The sequence below is a fragment of the Nuphar pumila genome, chromosome 16 (assembly GCF_984573655.1).
Source record: "Nuphar pumila chromosome 16, dmNupPumi1.hap1.1, whole genome shotgun sequence".
NCBI classification, from domain to species: Eukaryota; Viridiplantae; Streptophyta; class Magnoliopsida; order Nymphaeales; family Nymphaeaceae; genus Nuphar; species Nuphar pumila.
Window position 1 is genome coordinate 42252238 of NC_143264.1, and position 14216 is coordinate 42266453.

Sequence of the window (14216 nt, forward strand, 5' to 3'; positions counted from 1 at the left end):
GAGGGGCATTTTTTTTAATCCTTTGAATTCCCTTTGGGAAATCATATGAAGGAGAGAAATCATTCCTCTCAACCTACTGAAATCATAAGTACAAGCTTTATCTACTTAAGCTGAATTATATATGTGTAAAACATGATTTGTTTTCTGGTGTGGAAGGAACACAAAGGAATTAGGGGAACATGAGGAACGGATGTGGGCAGTCAGTCTGGTGTCATTCAACAGTAAGTCTCTTGGAGCTTGGTCATAGACGTGGAACATGTTAAAAGCCCACCGCGACATCCACTGATTGTCCTCTACACCATCGTCGGCTAGTTACAACTGATCATGGGAAAATCAAGGTGCATCTGGTTACCGTAGAGCAAGAAGCCCAAGCATCGGGCATCATGACACCCAAGAGCTATGTCGATATGGTAAGGAAGGGAACAGGCTCATCAGCTGAAGGAAAAATTCTCCAACGTGTTGCGCTGCATCTAGTGTTGCAAGGGTGGTGGTGTCAAGCCTGCGCGACTCTGAATAGTCTGGATATGGTATCCTGCCTTAGGTATGGCGTCAAAAGAGACCAGTACCACCCAAACCAATTTACGACCACCATGGGAGGAGTACCAGCTCTTGAGAAGCAAGGAGAATGAACCCAATACAAGCCTAGACATGTTCGACATAAGAAAAATAGACTTAGTAAAGCACTAACAACACTATCAACACCTGCAAAATGAATCACAAGGGACTAGATATGTGAATTTTGCACATATACGACTCATTGTCGTATCTGCAATGGTCGTAGGTGGCCAGGTAAATCTCATACCCCCATGTGTCATCCCCAACACTCAGTGCAAGTTCGGTGCCTCACACTTAGATTCAAGCCAAGTCATGACTAGAACTGTCGAACAGCGATGGGCCTGATCAAGGGGGTATATTTTCTTCAGGAAATTCCGTTGTAAGATGACAGATGGTGAGGCTTCAAGTTCACCCAACTCAGTGAACAACTGCCATGTTTGAGCTCCAAAAATGGCTGAACAACTTCACAGCTCCTCCCTACCAACCATGAAGGACATGGGTTCGGTCAAGCACGTTGGCCATACCTTCACCGACATGAAAACTGGGCCAGTCACCGGCCCAACTGCAATCATTACAAGTTTCAGGGAATCGAGTCATCTTCATTGGGAAGGGGAGAAGATCTCCACTAAAATCATGAATTTGGCTGACCCCATGCATGAGAAAGAGCCTAAACCGGCTATGCAGTCTTGGGACCCAATTAAAATGCATGGACTTGTTATAATTTTTTCCAGCAAAGCAAAGAACTTGTGGTTGCACCATATTGTTGGAAGTCATCCTAGCTCTGATACCACTATGTTGGAAATAAAACAACAAACTAGAGAAGAAGATTGTTCTCTAGAATGAAAAACACATAGAAATGGTGCTAGAGAAGGAGAAGGCTACAAAAGGCTTCAAAACATTCCAACGACTTATCAAAATGATGATACATGGCTGCTATATATATAGTATTCAAGTCCAACTAGAATTTAATTACATAGTAAATTCCTACCATAGAAAAACTAAAAGGCTATTACATTTTCAAGGAGAAGAAATAAATGGGAGAGGAACCCAAAGAGTTTGCATAGAAAAACTGTAGATAACCTTAATGTAAAACGAGTTCCCAAAATGAGGGAGGAATACGAAGAGTCTAGCTTATAATTCCAACAAACCTTAATATAAAATGAGTTTCCCAAAAATGAGGGAGGAATATGAAGAGTCTAGCTTATAATTCCAACAATAATATGCATTCAGGAGACAAAGATTCAATCATTTGATCTTGCCTTAATGGATGAAATTTGGTGGAATTGTAGTTACACTACTTGGCCATCAAGGGTGAGGGCAGGGGACATCCTAATGGCTTGGAAAGAAGGAATTGCCAATGTGGTTTCTTATATAGGTGGCTTCTCGATCTCAATCCTTTTCTCGGATTCGATCCATTTTTTTTGGTTCATGCTCTCAAAAGAAGATTTTTTTAGTAGAACTAAGGAAGATCAGGAATGTAGTATCGTTAACGTCAGACCATTGGTGTATCAAAGGGGACTTCAACTTGCTCTTTGCGTCTTGAAGACTCAAATAAACTACAAATTTATATGTGCAATATGCAAAGGTTTGCAAGCTTCATTGACAGCGAGAACTTCTCGGACTTGCCAATGCAAGGAGCAAGATTTACCTAATCAAATAAGGGGACTTCAACTCACTTTTATTTCATCGCCATATTGCAATGATCGTATGATATGAGCCAACCCCATCTCAGTGTTAGACCATTCTATTATTTGGTTAGCTTGGGGTGTGGAGGGGCCTCACATCTAAAGCGGCTTTCGAATGAAGCTCTGGTGGCTAAGGGAACTCGACTTCTTGGACCTCCTTCACGAATGGTGGGACTTCACACCTTGAACAAGAAGGTAGGTTGCGCAGAGGTTGAAATCTAAGCTTGTGCTTGTGCCGATAAGTTAATAGAGTGGAACAAGGACAAATGTGTAGCAAAATTTAAGGACCTTGATTGGGAATCTAAACTCCAGACGATCTAACAGCATGAAGAGAACTTAGTTGATGCCACGATGGCCATGGATTTGAAGAGGAAGCATCAACAAGTGGTTCACAGTATTAGTGAATAGCAAATGTGTGTTAGTATTAGGTAGAGATATCGAGCTAAGGCACATTGACTCGGATCTGAGGAGCTCAACGCACATTCTTTTTTGTATGTGCGTCTCCACCAAGAGAAGGACGAATAACAAATCGACTATAGTGATCGAGGGTCAGAGGCTTGAAGGCTTGTATATCCTACCTAGTGCTTCAAACTACTTTAAGAATCAATTCACCAGCTTTGTAATGACCGAGTGCGATATGTCGAGTATGGCTTTCAAATCTATAAATGTGGCTGGATGGGTGGGTATCTCCAAGAACTTAACTTTGAATGAAATCAAACAGGTTTTATGGTCCTTAACAAATGGAAAATCCCCGTGCTTGGATGGATTTCCGATCGATTTTTTTTAGAGAAAACCAAGATTGTGTTAAGAGGGAGTTGCTTCAATTAATGACGGAATTCTACTCTAATGTAAAGGTGCTCAACGCCTTAGGAAGATCGCTACTAATTCTTAACCCGAAGGACTCCCAGATGGAGGAGATTGGTAGATTCAAACCCATCTCACTGGCAGGCACGGTCTCCAAGATCATCACGAAGACCCTAGCAAGACTAAAGTCAATTATCTGCTCATCTCATAATCACAAAGTGCTTTTATCCCTGGAAGGAAGTTGCACAAATTGTGCATAGTGGCACATAAAGCGATACATTCCATTAAGTTCTCAGGTAAACAATCTTTTATTTTAAAGATAGACCTTGAAAAAACTTTAAATTTTCTTGATTGGAGATTTTTGCTATGTTGTATGCAAATAATGGGGTTTGGTGGGAAGTGGTTCTCTTGGATCAAGGGGTTGCTATATGCAACCATGATTGTGATATTCATCAATGGGGCAAAGGGGGATTCCTTCAAGCCCAAGAGGGGTCTATGAAAAGGGGACCCTCTTTTACCTCTCCTTTTCATTTTGGCAATGGAGGCACTATCAGTTATGTTAACCTCTGCAAAAGCCGAGGATAAATTTCATGGTGGTAGGATCTCAAATATGGTTACCATCTCCCATTTGTTATTTGTTAATGGCTTGTTGGTGCTTGGGGAGGCGTCAGAAGCAAATATGTGGGCTTTGTGGATTATTCTTAGGTGTTTTGAAGATATTTTAGGGTTGTACGTGAATGGAAGCAAAAGTCAGATTATGGTCCTAAACGTACATGCAAGGCACAATGAAAAGCCTCAACAATTTTCAATTGGAAGGTGGGCTCCCTTCTTATGAAATACCTGGGCATGTAGCTTCACTTGGTTTGTCTCGATTGAGGGGCACTGGAGCATGGTGGACGATCGAGTAAGAGAGAAGACCCAAACATGCACGGCCCGTTTTTTATCAAGGGTGGAAAGAATCAACTTGGTGCGCTTAAAGATCTCTAGCATGTTGCTTTATTTTCTACAGTTTTTTAAGATGCCAAAAAGGGTGGAAAGAATTGATTACCATTTTCCAAAGGTTCATTTGGAATAAAAAATCCGAAGGAAATTCAAACGCACTGGTGAGTTGGTCGATAATTTCCTAGCTGTTGGACCTTGGGGGCTCGGCGTTCACAATCTCCATCGCTTAAAAGTGGCACTTGCAAGGTGGTGGTGGCAGATCTGCACTTGCGAGAATGATGTCTCTTTGTACTTTCGTTCAAAGTATATGCTCTTCAAGGACACCCATCTCATTGGGAGCCATCGTGGCCGCGTCGGTCGACGTTTTCAATCTGGTCTCAATGGTGCAAGGTGCGGTCGCTATTCTGGTAGTTCCTTGCCCCTTCGTCGGACGAACCTGGTGCTTGCCATTGGATCTGCTTGCCGGCGGGAGATTATTCCGTCAACTCCTATTCTGTGCTTGGGGTCCCGTGTGTGGATATGCTTCCGGAGAAATGTTTGTGGGGTGATGGGCCAACTCCTCGGGCTAGATTCTTCACTTGGCTGGTGGGTTTAGATAAGGTCCCAACTCACGACAATTTATGCCTGCGCGGTTAGTGTATGTTGCTTGTGCGGTGCGTCCGGCGAAACCAAGCCTCATTTGCTATGGTTTTGTTCTTTTTTTCAACATATTTGCAAGCTCTCGTCCTTCACGCGTGATCTGTTGCTCCTCCGGCAGTTCAGGTGTAACAATGGCCTTTGGTACTTCGTCTGGAGCTATTGGTTGTTCACGGCTGTGTGGAGGGAGCGCAATGCTCGTATATTTGAGGAAGCTAGCAGTAAGCCTGAGATCTTGCTCACTAATATCTTATCGGACTTCTATGCAATGGCCTGGATTAGGTGGCCTGGTTCGGATTTAAGTTGGCTTCGTCCTTTATTTGAGAATTTCCCTAGCCTCTTTGTAAAATTAGGGGTCGATATCTCATCTCCTTGGTCGCCTATAACTCAACTATTATGGCGCCATTAATAAAATGTTTTTCTTCTTAAAAAAAAGAGACTTAGATATTCTGTTTCTTTCGCGTATACGGCTTTGCTTGGACCTCTTGATCTTGTTTTGTATTGTTTAAGGCCATTTCTAACTTTATTTGCTGTCCAGTTGATTGCATGCCACCAACTCTTACTCTGGAGTTGTTTCTTTTCCTTTACAAAAAAAAATGGCATCACAGCCGTGTGTGTGTTTGAGAGAAAGAGAGAGGTTGTAAGAAATGATTTAATATTGTGGTCAAACTACTTAATATAAATTTCAAGAAGAATATTCCAAAGTGAGTAATGATTGGAACTACAAAATCATTGCCCGCCAGATCTCCATGACGTTTGGTGGTTGGAGCCAACCTGCTCTGATTTGTCAGTATAGCAGCATTATTCCTATCCAACTTTTAACTTTGCATCAAATGAGTAGCCTTAAAAAATTTCATAGCTTGTCAACTTTTCCTCTCTCTCTCTCTCTCTCTCTGTGCAATGAAAAAGCACATCGTAGGCCCCCCCACACAGTTAAAGGAAAAAATGATAACTGGCCAACACTCATGGTGCGGCCAAGATAAGGACCTATCGATAACATCTTCAATGATTGTACACATGTGCTCTTCTCAAATTTGGAAAATATTCTAAAATACCTGCAACACATCACATACAACTCATCATAGGTGTGCCTATGAGCCTAACAAAGGTATGCACGTTTGGAATTCCTCTTGCATATACTAATAATCATATGCGTCAGCAATAGATTTGTTTTCTAAGAAGAAAAAAAACTTATATTGCATAGACATATGACTAGTAGTATATTCTAGGCAGTAGAAGTTAAACATATATGTCTTATGTATTTGGGTTGATTTTCGTTTTTATAATTTCTTTTTTTTTTTGGAGGGGGGAGGGTGCCGTTGGGGCCATGGTTACTATAAGCTTTTGTCTATGCTTTTTTAAGGAATATAAGTTTTTTTCTATGTTGGGAAGCTGCTTCAAAAGTCGGATGCTAAGCACATCCAAAACATTGTTTTCTTATCATGAGAAGTACACTTTCTAAATAAATCAGATTTTCACTGTGAGAATTAAATTTTACTAGAAAAAAAGAAACACATCTGCATCATCAACGAATTGTTGTTCCTATAATTATTATTATTATAGTAAATCTATTTTAATTAGATTGAACAATAGATTTTAAATGGAAATATATTTTTTATAATCTCTTGAAATATTACACAATTCTAACAAAACTTTTTTATTTCACTTCTTAAATGCTTCCCATTAACTTCTCACCCCCCATTTCACATGTACTCATAAACTGCTTGTTTCTCACTTACTATCCGAATTGGATGTTTGTTTCTAAACTCAAGCCAGCCTAATGCTAGTGTAGGACTCTACAGCTTGTTTTCATTTAAAATGGTAAGCTTAGGGTCAATAAAAAAACTATGAATGGATTGTGAATGCAAAGTATTAAAAAATTGCAATTCACCAAGACTAAGGGTCCAGCTTGGGAGAGTACTATCAATATATGATTAAAAAAAAATGGGCTCCTATTAACTTCATCAAATCTATATAAACGCTGCCCAATATTACAAGTCTTAGAAATATGATTTCTGCTCCCAAACGCATGTCTTCCAATAAGTTTTGGACTATTGACATGCACGAAATTTAGATTAAGTCTTTTTTTGGCCTAACAAAAAAGACTAGTGATCATATGAAATGTTATCATGTTAAGTTTAAAACTAAAAAATATGAAGGGATATACACTTAGACAAGAATCTAAGACTCATCTTTGGAGCCACATACTAATTCGGTGGATGTCCACCCAACATGATTGCCTAGTCATTCAAAGCCACAAATGTCAATGTTTATCATCCAATCATACGAACACGATCAGAGTATGAATGCCAGTTGCTAATATATCCTATCATGTTTTCAAGCTTGAAAAGGACAGAATAAAACTTTTTATTGTAGTTTTTTTGCAAATTATGGATGAAATATGACTTGCTTATCTCTAACACCGGTAGGAATGCTTATCTTCATCCATGAACACCAAATGCTTGATGATTTCACCCCATATTGTTTGTCAAAAAGAAGACATGCACTAGTGAATACTTACAATCCACACAAGTCTCTGTCTCCATAATTACATGACCACTTGCAGCATATAATATCACATCATTGAAATGTATTGCAATGCATGACTTGTAGCCAGAAAGCTGATGTCAGATCCCAGAGTGTGGTAAGTGGTTCGCCTGCGTTGGAGTGTTGGCATTTGTAGATTGCTGCAGTTGTTGGTAGAATGTCCCCATCTTGTTGTAGTAATGTAAATTCATAGACTGCGTATACAACATGCATGGCACATGTGTATCCACAAGTGTAAAGGAGAAAATGATTAGTAGTTCCCTATGATTATTTAACATTTGAAATTAGATCCGCAATAATCAAAAGGTTATAAAAAGAATGGAGAAACATGTGTTTGCATGTATTTGTGTATGATGTTACCACTCATTTTAGAAACAAATATTCAAATTTACTAAAAGAAGCATGACGCTAAATTCATTGCATCGATATATATATATATATATATATATATATATATATATATATATATATATATATATATATATGTTGCCACTAATTTTAGAAACAAATATTCAAATTTACTAAAAGAAGCATGACGCTAAATTCATTATATATATATATATATATATATATATATATATATATATATATATATATATATATATATATCCACACATATGCCACACACATGAACATGTGCCAACATGAACATGTGTGCGCATGCTAACAGACACACACACACACACGCTCACAAAGAGAGATGCACATGCATGTGTACATGCAATATCTGATCCCAATGAGTTCCACACTTTAAATACAACATTGATTTTTACTAAGAAGCACAGAGCTAGATGCCACAAACATGCTACACAAGGACAAGCACATGCATCATGCATGTGTACATGGAGAAACAGTTCCCATTGAGTGTTTAATTAATTTGTCCGTATTTTTACTAAAAAAAAGCACAAAATACGACACACACCGGCGCACACATGCATGCATGTATGCACATGCAATGTAAGCTTCCAACATGTTTTTTGTCCCTCAAATTATGATCGTTCACACATACACCAAAGGAAGATTGACACTAGATGCAACTCTGTCTCTCTCAAAAACAAAAATGAAAGAAAAAGTGAGAGAGAAAGAGAAAGAAGCACAAAATAGTTTCTGCAACAATCCCATATTCTAGATATGCATACAATTGTGTTACTGTAATATTCCTAATATTGTTAAACTCTAAATTTGAATGAATAGTAGAGATGCCTGATCATATTGGAAGAAATTAAACAAAAGAGAGGTGACATGAATCAAATGCTATTTATGACATTGGCCAATTAATTGCTTGCTTGCTTACCTTAGCCAAGAGGGCATAGTACGGATCACCTGCAGGGTTCGAAATGGATGAAGAAGAATCCTGGCCGTTGTTGGCACGTGCGGTGGAAGGAGTAGCCACCAATGGGGATGGTGGCACGAGTGCTGCTGCTGCTGCTGCCTGGTGTAGGAGTGGTGGGACTGCAGGTGCTTGTCCCACGGAGCTCATGTCCATCATGGGCATGGGCATTCCAAGCCCCGGCATGACCATACCAATGCCCATGTGTGCCATGAAAGGTGCGTGATGTAGCTGTTGTGGCATTGCCATGGGCATCATCATGTATGGCACGGAACGTAGGCTCATCATGTGCAGCTGTGCTTTTAGTTGCTTCAAGTACTCTATCACCTCATCCAGCATTGATGCTTTATCGGTCTGCAGTATCATTAATAATGAATGATAATGATGAAAAGTTGATAGAGATGTATGTGAAGGTGATGAGGAGATGAATGCATATATCTGCCCTCATGCGTATCAAAAAGTATACATGCATTTTTAGGTTTCAAATTCTCCTCCTCATTGACTAAAGAACACATGATGATGACTTTGAAATAGTCCTGCTTGCCTAAAAAACACATGATGATGATGATGATGATGATGACGATGATGATGAGTTGAATGCACGGCCCCATGCATATTTTTCTTCAACTTTGAAATAGTCCTGATTGCCTAAGAAACACATGATGATGATGATGATGACGATGATGATGATAATGAGTTGAATGCAGGCCCACATGCATATTTTTCTTCAACTTTGAAATAGTCCTGATTGCCTCAAACCCATGATGATGGGGATGATGATGAGTAACATGTGTACGTTTTTTTTTTAACTTTCGAGTAGCCATCCTCATTACTTCAAACACATGATGGAAATGATGATGAGGATGATGATGCCCATGATTTTGAAGATTAGGATGGTCAAGTATCACCAAGGATCCGTCACTTGAGACTCCTGTTGACTTGACATATTGGTGGATCCTGCTTGCATGCTTGCTTGTGTGCATGCTGCTGGTGTCAATCCAGTCCATGTTCCTCTGCTAGTCTGTATGATGGTTTAGTTTAAAGTTAACCTCTTGCATCCTGAAACACATCATCAGTACCAGTTGCCTTCTCTATCCCACTTTACCTTTGGATCTGACTCTTCATTTTTTCCAAAGGATCCTCTCTAGGGATAAGAAGTAGCGTTGACCTAAGAGGAGGGAAAATAGAGATGCTAAATGAAAACTCTAACAGAAATTTTATATCTTTTTACTATCTCACTATATTGGGTTTCTAATAAACCCAATATAAACTCTAAGACAAATGAAAAAGTGTGGTTTCTACTATCTCACTTTTTCTTATGTTAAATGGAAGTGGTTGTTCATCCTCCATGCTCACCAAATTTTTATATCTTTTTAATTGAATTTATATCTCTTTCAAAGAGAAAACGAGTCCATGTCCTGCATGTAAAAACATTTGAAGGTTTTTTTCCATCTTGGAAATTTTCCATCTCACCACCTGAGCACGCATGATGATGTTGAACGCAACGGTATATGGACATGATGTTGGATCCTAGTACCGAATCCAGGTGTGGCCATAGGGTCTCATAAAGACAACCTCTGAAATGGTGGACACATTAAGTGAAATTTATGTGATTTATGAAGGTTATAACTCATATTTTAATGTTATTTATAGTAGTTGCATGTATAACTTGCATGGTTATGGATTGGGTTACAGGATCAATGGGGAATTATCTCCATGTTATGATGGAGTTAATTTCAATCCTTCATGGTTATTTATATAATAAAACCATGGTCATGGCAAGTGATATAGAGCAAGAAATGAGCTCTAATGGAGGCCTGTGAAAATCATGGTTGCAACGGAATCACATATTGCACATGGGAGACAGCGTACACCACACTCAAATGGCAAAAGCGGCGCTTCATGAATTATTTATTCGCTGTAAATTCAAATGGACTGATATGAACGCTCCTTTCATTGAGAAGTTGCGGTTCTTTTGATTTTTGAATGTGACATCTCGTCACTATAAGGTGTAATCCTTTCTATCTGAAATGAAATGAAACCATATTTGCTTTAAAAAAAAATACTTCATGCTTGAAGAAAGGCTGAAGTAGCTCAATTGGTAGAGCACGTGCGTTCACATGGTTGGAGGTTCAACCCCTTATTCTAGCGCACATGCCCCTTTAATTCGGTGACCCCAACCAAACCAGGTCCAACACATGTTCTATGGATATTCACGTGTGGAGCATTTGATGTGGTACGTCTGAACCATAGTATGTAGCAGTGCTAATGAAGATGAGGATGGTGTTGGTGTTGATGGTAAATTGATCTGATCATTTGCAAGTCTATAAACATTTCTTTTCATTAAATTAGTCCGATTGGTGACAGTGGTGGATGATAGCAGACTGTGATACTAGACGGCATAAATGGTCGTGACATTGATGGAGATATACATGTGGCATGGTGGTGTTGATAATAATGGTGATATGTGAATAATGAGTGTTAGAGAGAGAGAGAGTTACACTTTTTTTCAGAAAAAATCGGCTACCTAACATATGAACCCGCATAGCATAGGCGACCGCTAGTGCATTCATGCAACAAAAAGAGTAGAAGGTCAAGAAAGAAGGCTTCAATTATAATTGCTATTCATTCATCAATTAACAGCAGCCATATGAGAATAAAAAGTCACAAGGGCTCAAATGATTGTTACCTTGCTGGAGTTTGGGACAAGCTTTTGCAGGGCTTTCATCTTCTGATTGATCCGATCTCGTCGCCTCTGCAACACACAAGGCCTCCTCCATGTCAGAATCTGGCCATTTATCTCCGTAAAACACAATTTTTCGGTGAAATCTTTGGTGAACAAGGCCAGTTTATGATGAAAATACTATTACTTTTTCCTTCAAAATAATGAAAATACTATTACTTTGTTTTTTCAAATAACCTACATGCTCCCTAATTGAGGAATATAGTTTTTCCTTTCTTTTCTTTTTACTGGAAGAGATGAGTTTGTATTTAGAAATACAATTTTTTTTCTGGGGATTCCTTACAATCTTTTTTTCTGGGGGTTTCTTAGTATGGGCATGTATGGGAAACTACATATAACTACGCCTTGTGAAAATCAAGTTTGGATGGAGATAAATATATAGGGCTGAACATGTAGCCACCTAGTTTTGAGCACCTATATATATCTTTGATATGAAACAATGGACTTGTATTTGCTTTGTTTTTACACAAGTTTGTATTTTCTTTTCCATTTTTTTTTTGTTCCCATCACTGTCTTTCTCTAGTTTGTTTTCCATACCTATGATGACAGTAAATTTGGCCAACCTTGAAACTGTTTCCAGCTATAAAATAACATGGAGAGCTCTAGTCTTCATCATCCAAAATTTTGTGTGCTCATGAAACTGCTACATATCCAGCTGGTGATGAATGAGAGAGAGAGATGCTTGTATTTATTGATTCACAAAAAAAAAATAGTGATGAGTGGATTCTCAAACATACAACTGCCTGTAACCTAACATGAGTGCCATGATGCAAGGTAATGAAGCACTAGTACTTTTCTCTTTTTGTTTTAAACATAATGAAGCACTAGTACTGTGTGCCATTCTAATACTCTTGATTGTGTTACTCACTCTAAACAATTAATTCTGAGTTCAGACAGGGCCGGCTGCCCTCTTTGATATTCGAGGCCACCGCTTAAGGCCTCAAATGAAAAAAATATATAACCCTTATATTTCACATGCTCAGGGTACCCAATGAAACATGGAACATGCATGTGCCTCATGCTGAGGGCCTCCAATGAAAAAAAATATGGAAATATGGTCCTCCAATGAAATATGCCTAGGGCCTGAGCTTCTCTTGAGCCGTCCCTGAGTTCAGATCAAATAAAATCATGGCAATAACATCAAGAAATGCCAAACTGACCCTTTCTAACCGATTATGAACATCTGCAGAACGGCTACGCTTGGTAGAGAGAGAGACTGCCTCCCCTTTGTTAGTCTCTTCTTCTTCTTCTTCAGGCTTTCTCTGAAATCAAACATGTAAATGCATACGTATACAAAATCTTTTATAGCAAGGACAAGTGTGTGATCACTCCAAATCTCACTCAATTTTTCAGCCAATATCTAAATTAATATACATATTTCCTAATGATATGAACGCTGTAGTCCACTCTTGAGGATGAAAGAAAGTGTCTTCCAAAAAAACAGACGAAAAAATAGTAGCGCTCTCCAAAATTTACTAGATTGTTTAATTTACCTTCTTTTCTCTCGGGCTGACCGAGTTATCCACTTCTTTCGCAGGTTTGGATGAGCAATCACCATTTTCTGGCACTGTCTTGTTTCGACCCGATGACACCCATGTTATGGTGGTCCTACTCATCTCTTTGGGCACCTCGGACTGCCGGTGGCTGCTGCCAAGCGACTTCTCGCTATCACTCACACTATAATTGGTAACATCCTCCAGTTTGTTCTGATAATTCTCAGGCCATGTCCATTTCTCATCCAGCAACAACTCATCAGCACTGATTGCACTAGTCGACCCGACGACCGACGACATGTTTACTGGATTATGGCAGCTAACAAGGCCCTGGGATTCAGGTTCGCTGATCCTTGGACATTGGCTGCAAATGGCTTGGTGCACCACAGATTCAAGAGTGCCATTATTCCTGGCCCAGGTGGGGCTTGCTGTTGGCTTAGACTGTGTAGCCCGGATCAGGCTGCCTAGCTCATGCATGGCTAGTTGGCCGTTCTCCCATGCCAATTCGGCTACATCAGAACTGCACCTGCCAAAACAATATCATTTACAAATGTAGCAAATTAAGTAGAAAGAATAAAAATGAGAAATGTTTTTTTTTTTGTTTAAGAGATATGCCATGCTGAAAAGTCCTGCCAAGCTATGATCACCATGCCTGATGGCATGAAACCCCGAAGCAGCCCCCTCCCACACCAGGGAGCCTGCTGCTTCAGCCTTGTGGCAAGTGATGCACACCGCGGTTCTCAAACTTGTGATGTCCTCTGTCATCATCCAGTGATTGGCCGAACACCTTATAAGGTGTTTGGCCCCAAACACTGGATCTGCTTGTCCTTGAACGTCTTATGCGGACTACTTAGCTAGGTGTGCAGAGCCCTTGTGGGCATATATGACGAGGAATGCAGGAAACTTAAGATTTCCACTGTCTTGAGAGCATATATATAGCTTTTGAAATCTTAAACTTCAAATCATGTTAGTGCTACTAATAGCAGTAGGAAAGATGAAAAAAATCCAAGAGAATTTAGGATCGATCTTTGAAGGCATCTCAAGTTATTTGGAAGCCTAATTAGCTAAGCTAGTGCACTCACATAGTATGACTCGGCTCAGATGTTGGTACACAGTGGTTCATGGTTAAATGGTCCTCTTTCTTCCTCGTTTCTGTCCTCCTCCTCCTCCTCCTTGTGTTTCATATAATTTAATGAACAAGATCATGGCAATAGATATGAGACCATAAAATATAATATGAAATATAAAGAAAACTAAAGTTGTGGTGAAGGGAAGGAGAGAGAATTCTTGTCTCCCACCATTTTATGGCCAAAAGATCCTGTGTATTATTTATGTATTCATGAGAACCATGTACATTCTTATTGGATGACACAATGCTTGTGGAAAGCTTATCTCAGAATTTCAATGGTCTAGATCTTTCTCATTTCTTAAGGGGGGGCCTGCTTCTTTATGTCTCCCTACCGTTTCAAAGTTTGTGGGTG

At 39.4% G+C, this 14216-nt stretch overlaps 1 protein-coding gene across 1 annotated transcript; it reads right to left on the bottom strand.

Moving 5' to 3' along the window:
* Positions 1-6956: 6956 nt before the first annotated feature.
* On the bottom strand, positions 6957-13882 carry LOC149813200 (transcription factor UNE10-like). The gene is made up of 6 exons (XM_089991079.1): positions 13818-13882; positions 12736-13261; positions 12403-12504; positions 11189-11254; positions 8464-8853; positions 6957-7363 (listed from the first exon to the last, which is right to left on the bottom strand). Exons 1-6 carry the CDS (start codon positions 13856-13858, stop codon positions 7250-7252), a joined length of 1239 nt encoding a protein of 412 aa, XP_089847205.1. The 5' UTR covers positions 13859-13882; the 3' UTR covers positions 6957-7249.
* Positions 13883-14216: the final 334 nt, after the last annotated feature.